We start from the raw sequence: 19,892 nt of genomic DNA, 5'->3' as shown, positions 1-19,892 counted from the left end.
GGCACCGAGAGTGTTACATACCCGGGCTGTGTTTTTGCATTGCTCTCAATGGAAGCGATCGATGCCCGTGTCACTGTCGCGTCCCAATCGCAGCCAAGTCTCAGCCTTAATCTAAGCAACACCCGAAAAGGCAGCGGCAGCCGCAGCCTCTCCCTCACTCTGCCATCCATCCACCCAACTAAAAATATAATACTACATATGAGCTTTAACCACTCCACGTTTATAGGGATCAAGCCACTGAAAATCCAGGAGAACACAATAAAAAAAAAAAAAACCTCCTTCTGTCTCTTGTCTCTCTCTCTCTCCTCTCCCTCTCTCTCTTCCTCTCTCCTCTCTCTCTCTGTCTCTCCTTTTGCCATCTACATGATCCTTGATTAAACATGGAACAGAGTTAATAAAAAAAGGGGGGGGGGAGGAAGGACTCAAGGAGAGGAAATGCAACTGTCAGAAATCGGGACGGCCAGATTTCCTGGTGAACCTGCCTCTGTCTGAGTCAGTGTCAATCCACCATCTTCAGCCAGTGAACTTGTCTTTGGGTTTTTGTTTGGTTGGGGGTGGGGGGTAGGGGGTGTTGTTGTTGTGTGTGTGCTTTTTTTGGCAGGGGGGAGGGGAAAGGCAAGGTGGGGGCCGGAGGTGGGTGGGGGGAGAGTGGAGAATGTGTGTCTGTGTGTGTTGAGTGTGTGTGTATGTGTGTGTATGTGTGTGTGTGTGTGTGTGTTTAGGGGTCGGTTGTGGGGGGGTCCGTGTTTGCGATCTGAACCTTTGGTACCTACAAGGAGGGTGTCTTACCAAACGGTAGCTAAAACCTCACCAGAACCGCGCGGAAGTGAGGAGTCGCGGCCAAAGGCGCTCGCCGGAGCCTCCTCTCTGGGCCGGACCCCAGCCCAAGCGGCCGAAAGGAACCCCCCGCCCGGATCGCAGGTAACAAAAGAAATACAAAGCAAATGCACAGTCTTCTGGGGGGGGGGGCAAGGGGACAGGATGGGGGACCTCCTGTAAGTTGGGCATTGGCAGATAAACTTTATACAATTCCACGAGAAATTTTATTGTTTTTTTTTTTTTTAAAACCCATAGAAAAGAGCAGAAAGAATGGGGGTGGGGGGGATAGAAGTAGCAGGAAGGCGAGACCCGGCGCATTCCAGCCGCTCTGTCCTTAGCGACTCTGGGCCGGAAGGCGCGCTGGATGCCAGGAGAAGCGAAGGAGGTGAAGTTCATTTGTAGACAAGGAACCCTTTTGGGGGTGGGGGGGGGGAGAGGAATGAATCAGTTCTCACAGCCGGCCACAGCCCCTCAATACACACACACACACACAGAGACAGACACAGATCACACACATACACACGCACACCCCTTGCCCTTTGCCAAAAAGAAAGGAAAAGATTCTTGATCCCAAGCCGCGGGCGTCTGTCCTCTTGTCTAACGCACGCCCGGCGGCGAACGCGCCCCTAGCGAGCCGCTGCGGCCGCCGCCGCCGCCGCCTCCCGGGTCCCCAGCCCCGAGGCCGGGCGATCCCGCCTCCTAACGGACCTGCCTTCCGTCCGCCGGCGCCCGCGCCCGCGCCGGAGCCGCCGCCGCCGCCCCTGCCCGCCCCGGCAGCCGGGCGTCTACCTGCAGCCGCGGCTCCGGCCTGGGGAACCCTCTGCCCTGTACGCACGAGCCCCCGGCCTCCGCCAGCCCTGCGCTGGAGGCGCCCTTCGGGAACTTGAGAAGGGGAAAGTCGGGGTGGGGGCGGTAAGCGGAGGAAGGAAGACGAGGCAGGAGAAGGTGGGGAGGGGGAGGCAGAAAGACAGGCGCGCCAAGCCCCACAGACCCACGTCCAAACTTTCGGAGGCTGATGCCGAGGCAGAGTCATCCCGACCCGGGTGCGGGGGGCGCGGGGCGAGCGGGGACCCCCACCCGGCCGTTGGCCGCACTGCCGCGGAGCTGACAGCTTTCCCCGGCTGCGAGACTGGTCCCCCCGGGCTCGCGGAGGAGACAGACCCCCGAAAAGACAGGAAAAAGGAGAGAAAAACTGCCCGGCCAAACGTGGATGATCCGCCACTTGATCCAAAAGTTAAATCCCGAAAAAAACGCAGCCCCCGAAGAAAGTGGAAAATCAGGTCCCTCGGTGCCCCCTCCTTCCCTCGGCGGAGCAAATCCTTGAGCCAAAAAAAAGAGGGGGAAAGAGATAGGAAAGGGGGGCAGAGCGGAAGAGATGGTCGGGATGAGGGGATGTGCGCGAGCCAGCGCGAGCGAGCGAGGGGCAGAGAGGGAGAGGCGGAGAGGGAGAGGGCGAGAGGGAGCGAAATATCAAAGATTGTGCAAGATCAGGCTGGAAAGATAATCGATACTCGACCTAAATTTAACACAAACTACTCAATAAAAGTTAAAGAAAAAACTTACTTTCCATTTCCCCTGCAGTTCCTACTCGATCTTCGCCTCTTTTTTTGTTTTGCTTTTATTTTACTTACAGCTGATCACATCCAAGTCAAACGAGAGGGTTCATTAAAAATAAAAAAAATAAAAAAATAATCCTCGAACTTTATTGGGTGAAAATAAAAACGCTGGAGCAGAAAGTGGGGGGCATGGAGCGGTCCTCGGGGGTCCGGGAGGAGTTAAAGCATGTGCCGACCGCGGTCTCGCTGTTTGGTTGTGAAGGGGTTGGGAAAAGGAGGAAAGGAAATGAAAATCCGATATGTCTTTATTCTGCTAATTATTATCGTTTTAGCCCTGTTTAAAAAAATGGCTGATTAAGTTGAGTGCGCATGTCTTTGTGTGTCTATTCCCGATATGCACTCTGGGAATGAGAGAGGAGAGCGAGGGAGAGGGAGAGGGAGAGGGGGGAGAGAGAGAGAGGTGTAATTAGTGAGGTGATCAACATTCCCCAGACTGCAAATGACGCGCAGCCGGGACTCAGAGCAGCCCGGGAGTCTCGCAGCTTCCGAGGCTCGCAGCGCTGCGGCTGGAGCCCGGGACGCGGCGACGGCAGAGAGGACCGGCGATGGGGACCTCCGGGGCTTGCACCCCACGCACCCCTGCGCGCGGCTCCCAAACTTCATTAGACAGACAGACAGACACACACACACACACACACACACGCACACACACCCCAGAGAGGGAAGCAAAATAAAACATAACTGCCGCCAATGCACTGCCCTTTAACCATTTGAGATGTTTATTTTCCACTTTAATGAAGCAAAGTAATTATTGTCCGAGCAGAGATTGGTTTACTGGGAAGCTTTCAAGAGAAATGGGAGTTAAGGTAACCAAGAGCTTTTCTCCGCTTGGTTTATTGCCAGGGACACAGGAACGCACTTCGATGCCGAAATACGGGGGGGGGGGGGGGGGGGGGGCTGAGTAAATATGCAGATGTATGTAAATAAAGGGTGCCTGACTGTGTGCAAACAGAGCTCAACCCTGACTATAGCAAGGGAGGAATGCGCTCTGCATCCTCAGGCATTCTTCTTAAACTCCTATCTTTCGATTGCCTAGGCAGCCCAGGAAATCCAGGGCAAGGGAGATGGAGGTGGTTAGTTTAGGCAAAGTAAACTTCCCAATGAGAGTAAGTGGTGGTTGCAAGGGTGATAGTGGGGGTCCACGTCTAGCCTTTATGTAATGTTCTTGAATATTTTATCAGAATTGCGTAAGTTCAATGTAATAGCTTTAAGAAGACTTAGGGAAAAAAAACCTTTCATCTTTCCAGTCTGTTGAGTTATCTTTCTTGAAGCGCATTATGATGAATTTTAAAACCCCACTACAGATCTCATTAGAATGAAATATACTTGGTATTTTCTGGTGCAAAATTTAAGGTGGCTGATTTCTCATTTGAAAATCTAATTATCTCTTTCCAATATTACAGATGTGAATATGAGTGACACTTTCATTAAAAGATAATTAACTAAAACTAGGAATAGACATACTTTTAAATACCCCCTACTGAAAATGGAATCTATACATACAGAAGTATATATTCAGATAGCATCTTGACACACTGCCACAGCAGAGGTCACAAGGAGACACCATCTATGTAATATTTCAAAAATAGGAATTCTAGGGAGAAAGTGAGAGCAACAAATCAAACGATTTAAAACCAGGAAATACTTGCAATGTCCAGCTTCCTGGACAGGTGAAGTATAGGCTGCTTTTGAGTTGACAGGCCTTTGAAGTTCTGGATCACCAGGATCTGCTTCAAAACCTTGTCTCAGGCCTTAAGTGCCAACTCTACCAAACACCAACGAAAGGTTTATCGCACCAGCGCTGGGAACTGCAGAGGCTGCAAACAGCATCTTTCTGGGCCTAAAACCTTGCATTATCAGGGAACCTCTGAAAGAGCCTAGGACTAATGCAAATGGGAATAAAACCCAAACCAAACACCTGGGAAGATAAAAGCATAGTCCTCCTTGGAGCAGACCTAGGCCCAGGTCAGGAAGGCTGGCTGCCTTCAACAGCTGGCTAAGGTTACAAGGCGAGTTCAGAGGTTTGGAGTGGAGAATAAAACCCAGATATGGTCCTTATTAAGAGTCAAAAGCAAATCAGCACCTCAGGAATCTGAAGTCGGTGCATGTACTAGTTTTTTAGAAACTAGGGCTACTAAATGTTAACAGAAAGAAAATGATTCTCTCCAAAGATTCCATTCCTTTTCAAACTTTTTTGGGCAGCAATCTGCTCAAAGTAAAAGCTTGCTGCTACTTCTTCTTCTTCTTCTTCTTCTTCTTCTTCTTCTTCTTCTTCTCCACCTCCTCCTCCTCCTCCTCATCTTGTTTTTAAAAAAGGATTGTATAGTTACTTTGCTTACAGCTCACCTTCACACAGTCACAGTATCACCAATTTACTGTGAGGATCTGATTGCACCTCAGTGGGGCTTACTCATGTGCCTTAAGAAATATGCATGCACACAGGGGTAACATTTAAATTCCCTGTAACTTGTAAGTGGAAAAGGTGTTTATGTAGCGTTACTGTTTACTGAAAAACATCAGCAGAGAGCACACATTCAGGTTTAAAAAAAAAAACTATCTGAGGTGTGTGCTTGGGGGGAAGGGGTGGGGGTTGTTAAAGAGACTGAGGGGAAATGAAGGCAGGGAAACTTTCAGGTTCAAATCAGAAAAGATCAAGCCCTTTGCGGGAGAGGGCTCCATGTACAAGCTCACTGATGGAAAAACCATTTCCTGCGATTTCAGACGGGTAAATGCGTATGAAGAAGGAAACACCTGAGAACAATAAGTCTGTTTCAGGCTCAGGTGAAGAAAGGGGTCCATTTCTGGCATGGAGGAACAGGGAAATGATGATGATTTCGTTTTCTTTATTTCTTTGCCTTTTTCTCCTTGAAACATCATCAATAACATTAATGTCATTAATGTCAAAACAGCAAACGTCAAATCATTTTCAAAATTTGGTGGCTATTTCTTCTCTACGATCCCCCACTGCTGTCTTTCCTTGGAAAATTGTGTGTGTGGTGTGTGTGTGTGTGTGTGTGTGATGTCTTTAATCATCTTTCTTGTCTCCTTTCACCTCTTTCCTAAGAGGAGATGCTGGGGGTGAGGGTCGAGGGTTAATGGGTTGAGGGGAAGGGGCAGAGAGGGACTAGTGCAGTCAAGAGTTCGCTCCAGGGCTTGGCCTCGGAGCGCGGCAGCGCAGGGAAGGCTGTCGGGGAGAAGCGGCCGCAGGTCTGCGTGGGGTGGGCCCGGAGGCGCGGAGCGCGGCGCCGCGGGCAGGGGCGCGGCGAGGCGGGCGAGCCCGAGCCCTGCCCGCGGGCTGCTCCGGGCGCGGGCGCGATCCGCGCAGCTCGACCCGGCTGCGCCGCTGCGCCGCGGCCCCGCGCGCCCTCCTTCTCCGCCCCTCGCGCCGGCGAGCCCAGCTGCTCCTCCCGGGTCTCCGCGGACCCCTTGCCGGCCACCTCTGACCCCGTCCCCTCCCCCGCCCCCATCCCGCTGTCCCTAAACTCAGCGCGAACCCGCCGCCGCCGCCCTCGCGGAACCTTGGCTACTTTTCATTTCAAAGTGAAACGAGCAGAGGTTTCCCTGCCGCAGCGAGAACTTTCCCCGGACCCTCTCCCAGGCTCACCCGGGCCCGAGCCAGGTCCACGGCAGAGCTCCGGGGACCCCGCCGCTGAGCACCGAGTTGGGAGCGAGCCAGGAAGGGATACCAGGTGTTTGGGTGTTGAGTGTTGGAGGCAAGAAGTAATTAACATTGAGACAAAAAGTAATTTCCACTTCTCGACTTTTTTTTTTTTCCCCCTTCTCGGTGCATTTTATTTCCCAAAACTACACCGAGGACACTGTGGGCTTTACAGCCGCTTTAATGAGTCTTGGGCTGTGTGTGCGCCCCTTCCCCGCCCTGCCCTCACCTCCCTTTCCCCCACGCCCCCCCAGCTCCAGACCGACTCCCGCCCCAGGGAAAAGGCTCCCAGTCTTTTGACCGCGCTTCCGGGGTCTATAGTGGAGCTCAGTTTGAAGCGCGGTATTACAAGATTTCAGCGTTGGGAACCCTTTATGTCACCACAGAGGCTGGGCCCCCCACCTCTCTCCCCTCTGTATAACAAAGGCAGCGTGTTAACTAACATTTGTGTTTAACTCAGCAACTCTTTCCCCAAACACACTTCAATCTGATACCAAGCTCGCTCGAACATTCTGTGTGCGTGTTAGGGGGTGGGTGTGTGTGTGACAGGATGGGGGGGGTGGCATGCGTGGTAGGAGGAGATGCGAAGTTCGCAGAGAATGGAAAAGTGCGGGGCTTGTTTGCGAAGGTGTCATAAACACCTTATATTTACAGGGAAATAATTCCAGAAATGGGGAAAAGTGTTTTCTTGAGAACTAACAAAAGAGACCTAACGTTTGAGGCTGGACACTGCCTGTGATGGTGCGAGTGAGCAGAAGGAAATGAAATTCCGAGGAGAAAGGCATTTTGAGTATGTTTGCGTGTGTGTCGTATCTGTGGGCAGTTAAATCCTTCCCTGATTCCTCCCTCGTCCAGGCTAGCTCTTATCTCCTCCATGGACTTCTTTTTTATGGTCAAAAACGTCCCCTTCCTGCTCCCCAGTCTCTGTGTCTATACCCCACATTCTTGACTATTTATCTCTCTTCTTAAAGTCCTTTTTTTTTTTTTTTTAACTTCAATCTGCTTTAGCCTTTTTTCTCTCTGGAGGTGCTATATTTTTTTTTTTAATTGAGGGAGGGGGTTGAGATTATGTAAAACCAGGCATAGGTAAAGAAGGGAAGGGGAGGTGGGAGTAGTAGTAGAGGGTCTGGGGAAGAAAGAATTAAGGGAAAAGGAAAAGGAGAAGACAGAAAGAGAAAAGTCAGACGCCCTCTGGCCTTTCCGGGGTCAGAGTTCAGACAGAGCTTTGACCTGCTCTCCCTCTAGGCAACCAGCTCAGTGTTTATAAACAAAATCAGGCAGGACTCTTCCTCAAACAATGGCAGTGCACTAACTTCACAAGCACTTCCACAACTCTTATGCAAATTAATGAGGACCCCTTGTCACCGGATTCCCCACACTCAGACACCCAGGAACACACCACCCAGACCCAAGATCCTAAGCACACTCTCCTCAAATATACATGGAGACGTTTCCAACTAGGGTAACCAATGACAATTTTATATTCTGTCTGGGGAAGATTTCCAAGAGACGATCCAGATGGGAACAGGGAGACAAGTGGAAAAAGAGAGAGAGAGAGAGAGAGAGAGAGAGAGAGAGAAACTGTGATTTCATTGAACAGAAGACAAAGTTGTGATATTTTCAATCTAAAAGCTTCCATCTCTAGTTAATGAAGTGCTATGTAGAAAACACACGAAAATCGGCCACCAAATAAAATTATTTTAAAGTGGGATATCACATTCATACAGTCATCCATATTTCTAAGACAAACATGCAGTTATTTACAATGGAAGAAAAGCTACTACCTCTATTTGTAATGTCCTGAAATATTTGACACAAAAGCACCATTAAATCCTATAGCAACAAACAACCCATCTGATGCAAGTTACAAAATGTATAATTAAATCCATCTTTAATTACTAAAGGCATCTAGTAGAAACTAAATGAATCAAAGATTTTAAGCAAAGTACTGTTTGCCAAGGTACAGAAATGATAGCGTTACATTAAATTATAACCAAAATCCCATATCAGCAATGCATTACAAGGTAGAAAAAAGAGGTAAAAGCAAAAATAATGCATTAAATGATATTCAAACTTTAGCTTTGAAATGATTATCTATGAAGGTCTAAAAGGAAAAGGTTAAAGAAAATATACCTCAGAGCAAAAAGATCATCTCCTTTTCTTCTTTGTCTATCAGTCCCCTGTTAAAGCATATGGAAAATGTTTTCAAAATGCCCAGATTTGGCACATTGTCATTGCAAAGAGAGGAGCGCAGTGATGCTGTTAGAGAAAATGGGAAATAAATTCAGGATTGGGTGCTGCCTCCTTCAATGCGGATTTATCTAAGTTTAATTTAATATTCCGCAATCACTGAGTGATCGCATATAATTCACCAAGATTTTTAAAGGGCCTTATTTAAATACCTTGAGCAACAAGAGAATGAAATTTAAACCATTTCAGCCATTGCTTATATTTTGTGTTTATTTTCCTATTAGGGGAACTTCAAGTGGCAACTTCTAATAATAAGAGGAAAACGATGGAGGCTTAGATTTCTTTTAAACAGAGAATATTGAAGGAAAGTATTAGCTTTATTAAAATCATTCTGAACATAAAATCAAAAAGCACAAAATGGTTGTTTGTAAAACACTAAACCTTTAATCGATTTTATTGGCATTCCGATCGATTAGATAAACGGAAATCTATAGCAAACATCAAAGCATTTAAAACATTTTCTCTATCTCATTTATAAACAAAACTTTTCTTTTCAGCAGAAAAAATGATTATCAAACGACTAACAGGAAATTCTTCAGATATCAAATTACGATAATAAAATTATTTCCACATGGAAAGGGATAATGACAATGATGATAGTAATTACAATAATGAATAATTCAACAACCCTTTGACATGTATGGAAGAACTGCAAGCAGAAATGGCGTTGGAAGGGGGGCTACTTTAAAATAAATACTTTCTTTATTTTTAAGGTAATATTTTGAGAGACAACTCAAGGGGAGTAGCTTAGGTGTGCCTGCCGAACTACTGTTGATTCCCCTGCAGATGCAAACGAATCGTTGTCTTTGGCGGCGTTTTCCTCCCAAATTGAGTTACTTCTTATTAGCAAAAATTAATATGCAAATAAGAGAAGAGAGAGCCCTACCAGGTTTACAAAGTTGTGTCCGGACCTGGGTTCCTCTGACCGCAAAAGGCGATTCTCAGATTATAAGGTGTTGGGGGCGAAGACTCGCCTCCCCAAATCTGAAGTGCAGGAAAACGATTTTTCTGGGCATGTGAAAAGTGCTGTCCAGAGAAATGCAGCAATCAGAGCTTAAGGCATGCTAGCTGCGGCAAGAGGAAGTGTTGCTGTAACGGGTATTATGTTTATTTGTTAAAGAAAATCAATGGACGTGGCTGTAAAGTAGTTAGTGAGGCATGTGTTTGGGACTCGTGGGGAATCGTGCCTCCAGCGGGCTGTGGCAGCGGCTCCTGTCATTGCCACCCAAGTCTCCGCGTCGCCAGGAGCCCGGGCGCGGGCGGCGCGGCACCTGGCTTCCAGCTCGCCGCCCGTCGATTGCGCGTCTGCACCGTCTGCTGGCCTCTGCGCCCTGCTCCTCGCACTTGCTGCGCGACTCCGGCTCCCTCCAGTTGCTTGTGACGGCCTTCCCACGCCCTCGCTCAGCGGCTGCACACACCTTCTTTCCTCCTCCTCTCTCACTGACTCGTGTCATTTCCTCCTTTCTTTACGCCAAGAGCCTGAACTTCTAGGTTCTTTTCCTTCTCCTGGAATCGCCCTCTGCTGAACTTCCAAGTCTCCCTTCGGGGACTCGCCCACCGCTCCTTTCCTGCCCCGCCCCTCCCCCAGCCTTGCTCTCCTGCCAGTTATTTAGCACCGGGGTCTTCCTTCCCTCACACCTTCGTGCTCTCCTCCAGACATTCCAGAGAGTTCTCATCACACCAGAATGCGCTCTTTGCCTCCTCCTCCTCTTCCTCCTCCTCCTCCTCCTCTTCTAACGCCCCTTGGCCTGGGGAGCGAAGGGGGGATTCTGAGTTGCACTCCCAGGGGTTTTATTCTATTCTTTTAACAGCTTTACTTTCCCTTTTTCTTCTTGGCGTAACCTTCACCTACCTCCTAATGTATAACAGAAGCGGACTCTTTGCCTTTCATTTCCCGGTTTACAGTTTCCGTCTGGGTTGCGCGCTGCACACGCACTCGCGGGCTCCCCCACCCTGCGCCGGCCGCGCCGGCCGCCGGCCCAGGCAACTCTGCATTCCCTAGGCTGCCGTCTAATTGCACTTTCCCTTCTCGGAACAAGTTGTGTGCCCAGGTTCCAAGTTCTCCGCACAGCGCCTGTTTCTTGGGCGTATGCCTCCATTGCCCAAATGAAGGGGGGGGGGGAGTGTGTCAACCCCTGGGGACCCTTTTAACACCTTTACTCTCAGTCCCACCGCCCACCCCGGGCGTGTCTTGTGTGAACAATAACGAATTCTGGAAGCGTTTTCCTCTCTGCGGGCGCGTGCAGATTGCATAAGAGTTATCCCCGGGCAGGACTCAGACCCCACCCCCCAGTCCCTAGCTCCTATCTTCTGGCTCCCAGGGGTCACCATTTCCACCGTCCGCCCCTTCTCCTCCTTCCTTCTCTGGCAGCCCCGGCTGCAGCAGGGGAGCGCAGCCTAAAGACCTCGTCCTCTTGCTTCTTGTTTCTAGCTGCTGCAGCTGCCGCTGAAATTCGCTGTGGCCGCTGCCTCTTCCCGCTTTCATCCCAGACCTCCAGTCATTGGGCAGCTCCTCAGAGGCAAGAAGTCAACACCATGGCAACCCGACAAGCCTATCAAATCACCGGCTGGTGTGACAGCAGCAACCCTGCAGGCAAGAGTGGGCTGGGCGGAAGAGCAAGAGTGGCCACTGCGCTCAGGTACACAGTCTGGGAGTGGACAGCAGCTGCCGGCCTCCACTTTGTGGGTTACACATATGTGCACCACCCAGAAAAGTTCAAACCCCTACCTTATATGCCCTTGTAGGTTCCGGAGGAGCAAGAGGCGGCAAAGGAAGAAGGCAGATGAATATAGAATTGGAAGAGCTGCGGCAGAGACTTTTAAACAAAAAGGAATCCAAGACCTAGAAATTGTAGACTAAAGGTCCCCTGTGACCCAGCAGTCAATGAACCTAGCCTCAAAACCGAATGTTAAAGGGTTTGCATAAAGGTGTGGGCTTTCCTTGGCCGGTTTTATCATTCGCTTAAACAGTATTAATGCATCAGTCCGTTCTAGAGTTCCAGAAGAATAAAGGAAAATGTTGCATTTAAAAATTTTACTGTCTGCCAGCAGTGGCTTCTGCAAACTATGGCTCAACTTTAATTTAAGCAATGCTGATTGAATGCCTCAGGAATGACCTAAACTTTGCCAGAGACTCTCTTCCCCTTGTTCTTTCCTAAGATGTGCATTGTGTGTAATGTGTGTTCTAGATCTTGGTTCCATAACGGGAAGAAGCAGAGGAGACCAGAAAATGTGTGTGTTCCTCTGAGGCCTACTACGTCTTGGGGTTTCACCATTTTTCTTAAGAAGCTCTGAATTAGGCAGATGAAAAAAGATGGGAATTTCACTAACACTTAGAGAACTATGTTAATTAACATGAGACAGATTGGAACTTCATTGTTCTTTTTTGGTTTTCAAACAGTTGTCTTGAGAAACACGACACCTATTATTTCTTATTAGTATAATTTCATTGTGAAACAGTTGACAAAGATTCATACACAATATAGAATGTTACCTTTGAGCATATGCCTCTTCAATCGCTTATCTCTTAGGTTATTAAAAGGAGAAATACTTTTAGTAATGAAGTCGATGTATCCTATTGAAGGAATATTGTGTGAATTCCAAAATTTACACTTAAGTCCAATCCACATAAACACAATTCATTAAATAAACAGTTTTTACATTGATCTAACCTTTTTTTATGAAGAGACTTTCAGTGTGTAAGTATTTAAATTATACTTGGCAAGCAAAAATACTGAAGATCTGGAAAGGCTTCTTAAAATGGCAGTTGCAATGTTAAGCAGGGTAGGATAGAGAGCCAATTTCTGAGGCTCTAAAGACAAATTCAATGAAATCTTGAACTTCATTTTCTTTCTTTCCCTGTATTTCATTGTTGATGGACCTCAATATTAAAACAGTATATTTTCAAAATGTACTTTATTATGGACCACACCGAGTATAATTACTGACATTGGAGAAACAGCTCACGATATGATGGAGACAACTTTTGGACTTGATATGATTCTCCCGGCATTGAAACTCTTAACAGTCTGGTAGCATTTTCTTATTCTGCACACCGTGCAGTGTTGCTCAGTGAAGAGCTGCCAAGCACATGGAGTTGAAATTTGGTAATAGTTCAAGTGGCTCCTCAATGCCAAGTTATTGATATCCTTAGCAATCTTTGGCTAACTCACATTCCGCTTGACATGAGCTGAATGTTTACAGGGGGAAACGTACACATTTACATAATATGTACATAATACTCTATTTTTAGATTAAAATGCATCTAATCTGTTTCTTCTGTAATCAAACTTGTCTTAAATTTAACATGTTTTTAGGGAGAAGTTACTTGAAGTATTCAAAAGTATGCCAGTATATTTTGGCTCTCATAAGAATAAAGAACACAGGAAATTTGGTAACATTTAAAATTTTATTCTTTTATTAAGTGGTATGTCCTCAGTTTCTGAAAACTTGAACTACCTTAGAATCTGTACTACTATTGGTGTATGTGTGTATACGTGGAGTAGTAGTCAACTACCTCATGCCTGACTAGAAAAGAAAATTTAAATGAGATGAAGTTTGTACATTTAAACCAAAGCAAATATCTAGGTATTTTAACAGATCTTTTGCATTTCTTTAGAACGTGTTATTAAACTTTTCTTTATCGTAAACTTGCCATTTATGGATGTTTACAAATTATAACAATTTTTGAATATATAGGTACTTACATTTATTTTTAAATTAGAAATCCATTTTGGTCTACCTTTAAAAAAATACCCTGATGTATTATACAATATATATTTAAATGTAGGATCATGTGCATGCCACACACGTGTTGCTAGTCAGCTTCTATTCAAATGTTGATATTTAAAGCTGCTTTCTACACCTTTACTGCTTTCAGGAGGTATGTTGTTGGAAGGACGGGATTTCTCTTTTTCAGCTAACGAATAAGACAGAGAAATTAAAGGTGGCTTAAATGCTACATTAAAAAAAATTGATGCAAGGATGCCTTGCCTGTTTTCAAAAGGATGGACACCTTTCTCCAAAGAGTTCATTCTTGACCTTACCTGAGTAAGTACTTTAACTTAAAGTATGAGATGCACCTAGAGGGGTAATACATTGAGCTTAATAGGAAGACAGTTAATAACCTTTTTTCATCCTCGTGCACTATCAATCATGGCTGTCACCAGTCTGCTGAATCAAAGCAAAAGTGTTCTTCACAGATGACTGATTAGAAACGCAAAATCACAAGATCCATCTTCATGGTCACTTTTATTATAGTCATTTTTAAACTGACAGCAACCTGCTCAGTTTCAGCACACTGGGCATCACAAATAGTGTCACTCAGTGCAGCTAAGCATGAGAAGAGGTTGGTTGGATTATACTTAAAAATAATTAGGCCCTCAACCCTTTGTGGAGCTCAGTAAAAGGTATTCCTTCCTCCACTTCCCCTCCCCCTATAACTTTCTTTGATTCCATTGAATCATCAGTTTACCATTTTGTAGCCAAAATTTTGGGATATAGTTTTATACTTGTTAATTACCTATGAATTAGAAAATGAATATGTCTACTTGAGAGGCACACCTTTTTTCTACTTATTTTGTCAACTTCATGACAACATTGCTACCCTCATAGCAGAAATAGAGCTCTTTTTGTACAGAAATATGTATTTTTTTAATTAGAAATTTCAGGAATTTATGTACTCAAGTAACTAACTCTAAGGTGCTCTTTCCTGTAGAAGGCATTTAAACTTGAATTCTGTAGCACTGGCATTACTGAGGTTAAAACTATTTACTACATAGTTGTAATGGTGACCAAGATATTGTATTATAACTATGCAAATTGCAGTCCTAGAATATTGAAAAAATGACAAATTTGAAAAGCCAACAAATAGATATACATAAAAATTATTAAGGATTTTGAAACAGTTATATAAGAATCAAGTGATAAGGAACTTTGTCTTTACTTAGAGTTTTGATTTTTGTAATACATAGATGATGTTTCCAAGTTATTTTGTGATATTTTCATACATAATTTCAGAATATTTTATAATATAACTGGTATCAACAATGCAAATCCTTACATAGGAAAAATTTTAAATAGAAAAATATAAATTTGTTGTCATTTTCATGCTCATTTTATAGGTCTGTCATTTCATAATTTAGGGAAGAAAACTCATGTGGATTTAAATTGTAATATAACAATTCTAACCAAAATACCTTATTTTGTCTCAGTATTATTACCTTTTCTCTCCATCTCCAATGTTCAAATTCATGTTAGTGACCCCCCCCAACATGCTCTCATACACACCTTTATTTCTTATTCTACATTATGAAAATGTTTTAAAAATATATGTAGGTATAATATATCCCTATTTTCCACAGATGGAAATAGATACATAAAGGTGTTCCACTTATAGGAAGGCTCTGGTTTAAAGTATTTTTCTATAAACACTAGGATATAAAGTAAAAATTCTGAAATAAATACAAATTATCTATTTAGATCGTATATTTTTAGTGCAATGAAATTATCTTAGAATTTGTAGACATGTATGGTTTAGTTGATATTTTAAAATATTTGTACTTTATAAAAATGACAATGCTTACATTGTTAAATATATGAAATTAAGTTTAAATGAAATGTTTACATGTTTTGAAAGCCACATAATTACTTGTATGGTAATGTAATAATTGCTTTAATGTGTTCATTTGTAATTTAATAATAAAAAGATAATGACTCCTAACAAAGTGTTTTGTACCTTTGCTGTGTGTGTTTAGTTTGGATACTATAAGTTTACTCTGTTGAAAAGGATAATGTCTCATACAATTCAGTATTATTGATTTTAAGGCAAATTTTTGGTGGGAAATATTCTTTCTGACTAGGATGTACTTATCAGAATATTTATGGAAAAAAGATTTATTTGAAATTTCTGAACTCAATGTAGAATTTTTTGACACTAAAACTAATACAATGAAATTAAATGTATATATTGTGGCATCATCATTCTAATCTAGGTAGCTGGTTATTATAGATATTTAATATTTATCTTTAGTATGAATAATAAATATAAACACTCATAAGGTTTATAACAATTATAGATTTAGACTCATGCTTTTTGCTATACATGGGTTTTCATAGACTGAGAAATCAAAAATAATTTTCCTTCATGTTTTATACACTTAATCAAAACATTTTAAGAATCAGCTTCTTTCAAAAGTTATTATGGGCCATCATTATTTGAGAATTTAATGTTTTGACGTAATTTGAAGACAACATCCACTTACATTTAAAGTATTATTGTCAATTTAGAAAATTTTTTTTGGAAAATATCAGCATCTTGAAATAGCTGAAATGATTATTTTGTTACTATTAGTTTTAAAATCTTATCTTAGTTTTGTTTATTGCTTGTGCCTAGATAATGTTCTTGTGTTTAAATCAATATGTGAATCATATGCTTTTATTTAATATGAGAATATCATATTATACATAGAATAGCATGAGAGTCCCATAATTTAGTTGATAGAGATATACTTAACATACAAATACATATTAGTCAAAGACTATTTTGAACTAATAAAAGCCTAAATGTGCATTTTAGTTTGGCTTAGTTGGAATTTATATTTATATGTAATGCATACCTACATGGACACATATACAAAATTACACTTAAATGTTATTATATTTAGGTGACTGATTTTTTTTAAAGGGTAAAAAACTGTCACACACAAATATTACAATTACCTTTGCCATACTTGCATTTATGCGGCCTAAATATGCAGTTATGGCATTTCTCTCTTTCTTGGAGTAAGATTTTCCCTTGGTACCTGAATTGTTCTTTGTTGAATCTTTATGATAAAAAAAGAGAAAAGGCTGTTATATGAGTGTCAGTTTGCAATAAATGTGTGAGAAGATGTACGGTCAGGATAGACTGCCATCTTTTAGCATGTCTTTCTACCTGGGCTTCATAGCTCCAGTGCTCAACTAGTGATATTTAAAGAGAAAAGAAAAGAAAGCAAAGGTCACAGAAAAATCACCTTTAACATTTTATAGTCAAAAAGAAAAAAAATCTTGAAATATTTACAATAATTTGTTAGGTAATTTATTTTAATTGCTTTCCTATATTAATTTTGAAGATGCTGATTTTATTTACTGTCATGCCTTATCACAAGTGGTCATCTCGTTGTTTTTTGCTTAGGACAAGAGAGGTGCAGCCCCCAAAAATCTCCTAAACTGAAATGATTAGTTTCTCTGCCATTTGTATTCCCTAAATGCCTCTGCTACTCAGCAACCTATATTAGAAGATACATTTTATAACACATAGACTTATTTTGATAACAATGCTTTATTCTTACCTATTTCACTTTACAAACAAATAATGCAAATTGATTTAATGACGACTTTCTGAATGCCCTCAAAGATGTTTATGATGTTTTAAAGAAAAATTTAGCATAATATGACATAAAGATCCTTTTTCTGATAGCTAACGCTTTTATAAGTAAACCTTCACTAATGCATTACACAACCACCAAAGAATTTTAATGTATTGCAGTTTATTTTGCAATATTTGTGCAAACATTCAGCATGGTATTATGTTGCTTAGCTATTTCATTATATTACATTTCACATTTAGATTTTCATTTGAATTTTCCTGTTTTCAGCATTTGGATATCATCTCATTAACTATCATAAACCAGTAGTTTAAGGAGGGGCAATTTTGAAATATAAACACTCCTTCTAGAATTTTACAGCATTGCTATAGAAAAGAAAGAGGGGACAAGCATTGCTTTACTCCAAACATTTCCCTGTTATGATTATAAGAAAAGATCAGATGCTGTGGCAATTTTTTTCATATGTGATCTTTCTTTAGAATTATTTTCAAAGTCAACTGTTCTTAGACTTTATTTTCATCTCCAAAAAGCATTAAGTTTTGCTTCTTTGTAAAATATTTCTTCATAGCATATCTTAGTTTAATTCACTTTTAGCAAAAGAAACACCCAAGCTCAATCTGGAGACCTCCTTCCAACATAATTTAGCTGGACCTTTTCTTAGTAAAGGTTTTCTGGTTTTCATTTTCACTTCATATTCTCAAATAAAAGATCCTTTGTTGTCTACCATTTGATTGGACTTAATGAAAAACACTCCATTTTAACTTAACAGTATTTCCTTTTGAATTTATTATATTTAAGAACACTGTCAAAAATCAAACATTTAATCTCAGGTTTTTATATTTCAAAATATATTACTATCACATGGCTCAAGGAGGTGATGTAAAAAGTATACTGAAAAGATTTCAAAAAGAAAAGCAAAAGCGAAAAAAACCCTGCTTCATTTTAATATGAAACTAAATACTATGGCTAATGTGCAGATTGGGACGGCAGCTGACTGTAAAGACTAACATGTGACAGGGTGCCAACAGCGGAATTGTGCAGTATTGCCTAAATGAGGTTCACTGATTTGTATTGAGGCTAATATCTTCTTTAAACAATTCCGTGTAAATTGTGCGTATAAAGTCATTGGAAGCTATTTCTCAGGACAGCCTCGCTGGCTAGCTACCTGCTGGAGTGAGGAAGATAATCAATAGGAAGAAATAGAGCTGAGCATGAGCCGGGGAAGCTGCGGAGCAGTTAATGCTGATAAAAGTAGATGATGTCAATATTTGGGAATAGCACAACTCTAGGATAATAGACAAAGGAGAAGTGCATATGTTGTAGGGTGTTCAAACAGGGGCAAAATTAAAGTCTAAGTGGCAGATGATGCCCTAGGCTGCAAAAGACATTGTTTATTCTGGATATTGTTAAATTTCTGCTGAAATTTAAACATGGAGCTAGATGTTATATGAAAAAGGTACCTACTTTTATCAGATGCTTAAATACCGCTTTCCATTTTAATAGTCCATACATTGCTACTGATGTTAGTGTATAGAAGACACTATCTTCAAAACACTTGGCAGATGTGGTTTTACATGCAGAATGTAACATGGCTCGTTAAGAGGTTATTTTTAAAAAGTTCTTTAAGTTGCTTTCAAGATGTTGAAAGCAAAAACATACACAAGAAAATGAAAATGCCTTGTCAGTCAAAATGTGATAGCAAAGGCACCAACAAATCTAATTGCCTTTGTATATATTTGAGATTATAGTAGACACCTTACTTTTTAAAGATAGTAGACTTATTGAAAGTGAGGTGATGGTATATTTTTACTAATTTAATACTGAAAATCAGTTTTCCACTTGCTGTCAGGCGATGAAATTTTGTTCTTCAGCGCTGATCTTTCTGTTGATGTATTATGACATAGTCTGTCAACGTGAACAGATATGTGAAAGGAGACTGGGTGACGGAGAGGTACAACCTGCATAGAGCTCTTCTTGAATTTTAAGCATGTTCTCATGTTTGGGTACAACAAGTCAGAGTATGCTTACTTTAAAATGTTGTTACTGTTATATCATTTAAGCCCAAGCATAACAGGTGGACCATGAAAAGGCTCGAAAGCTGAATGAGTGAGCCATGTCCAAAACATGTACTTCAGAATATCTCTTATAAAGCTTTTTCGCATCACAAGTTGATTCCTTCCAAAAATTTTGCAAAATATTAAAGTTTCCTTAAAAAGGGGAGATATCAGTACATACACATGTGATTTTTAAACACAGCCATTTTCTCCCAAATTAAACAATTCCACAACTGTTACATGCTTTTATTGTCACAGATGTTTTTATTGTTTGGTGTGTATTAGTTATCTGGATTATATCAAGCACTTGATTCTGAGGTTAGGTAAAACAGCAAAGCCTGATAATTTTTACTGAACACCCAACTAACAAATTCTATTAGAAAGCAAATATATTTATCTAGTATCATACCTTTGAACATATTTCTACCCACAAAAACCACAGAATCAAATAAATTTTAGCCCCACATTTCATTTTACATTTGTATTTGGGAAATATCTATTTATTTCAAAAAGTGTGCTTTCACTTTAGCAGACCACACATTGGGGTTATTAGTCCAAGACATAATTACAATAATCCAAGATAACAATGACAATGATTCCATATTCCAAATATATAAGCTTTGTAAGCTTCCCTATGAATAAAAAAATTGCTTTTAAAAAATTGCTAGCATGTTGTCATACACGGCATCTTTTCATCTTAAATGCATAGAAATAAAAGATCCGTATTCATTATTGAATCCTAAGGAAGCTTCATTTCAAATAAAGTATGAATTTTGATTTAGAGACACAGAAAAAAATCTTTTAAGATCTATACTTCAACTAATTTGTTAATCTTGTGCCACTTTCAGCATTTGTCACACATATAGACCAGGAAATTGGCTCCATCTCATTCTAGCTCTGTATTGAATTAAAAACCTCTACTGCAAAGAAGAGCATGATGTGGGGAAAGAATAAATTTAGTTCTTTCTTTAGTAATGCACATATATTTCCATACATTTCACATCCTAAGGGAGCCTATGAATGCATTCAATAAATACAAAACTATAAAGTATAATTCTAGAAAAAGGGAAGACATAACAGTTTTTTTCTGGTTTCAATATACCATTTTAAGTTTGAAGACTAGAAATTA

The 19,892-nt window shown here is 41.6% G+C and overlaps 2 protein-coding genes across 5 annotated transcripts in view; one reads left to right on the top strand and one right to left on the bottom strand.

The window, feature by feature from the left end:
* ZFHX4 (zinc finger homeobox 4) overlaps positions 1-3,007 on the bottom strand; it is a 204,245-nt gene extending 201,238 nt beyond the window's left edge. For 2 of the 4 annotated variants that reach the window (XM_002710646.5, XM_070075243.2), the window contains exon 1: positions 2,383-3,007. The gene's annotated coding sequence lies outside the window, so the exon portion shown is untranslated. Of the gene's footprint in view, positions 1-21; positions 516-2,382 lie in introns of those variants that run through there. The other 2 variants (XM_008255678.5, XM_070075244.2) reach the window with 1 other exon arrangement.
* LOC149126248 (uncharacterized) lies at positions 499-15,068 on the top strand. Its single transcript, XM_089335445.1, has 3 exons — positions 499-921; positions 10,775-10,982; positions 11,089-15,068. The coding sequence occupies exons 1-3, from the start codon at positions 697-699 to the stop codon at positions 11,187-11,189; spliced, it is 534 nt and encodes a 177-aa protein (XP_089191571.1). The 5' UTR covers positions 499-696; the 3' UTR covers positions 11,190-15,068.
* Positions 15,069-19,892: the final 4,824 nt, after the last annotated feature.

This window comes from Oryctolagus cuniculus, chromosome 6, assembly GCF_051225735.1.
Source record: "Oryctolagus cuniculus isolate XC-2025 breed Fujian yellow rabbit chromosome 6, ASM5122573v1, whole genome shotgun sequence".
NCBI classification, from domain to species: domain Eukaryota; kingdom Metazoa; phylum Chordata; class Mammalia; order Lagomorpha; family Leporidae; genus Oryctolagus; species Oryctolagus cuniculus.
The sequence above is the reverse complement of the archived record's forward strand: the minus strand, read 5'-3'. Positions and strand labels throughout refer to the sequence as shown.

Bases quoted from the DNA above. Each gene is read 5' to 3' on its own strand.
- LOC149126248 (XM_089335445.1), top strand. From the start codon at position 697: ATGTGTGTGTGTGTGTGTGTGTTTAGGGGTCGGTTGTGGGGGGGTCCG. The intron at 922-10,774 runs GTAACAAAAGAA...TCTTGTTTCTAG, and splicing joins ACCCCCCGCCCGGATCGCAG to CTGCTGCAGCTGCCGCTGAA. The intron at 10,983-11,088 runs GTACACAGTCTG...ATGCCCTTGTAG, and splicing joins AGAGTGGCCACTGCGCTCAG to GTTCCGGAGGAGCAAGAGGC.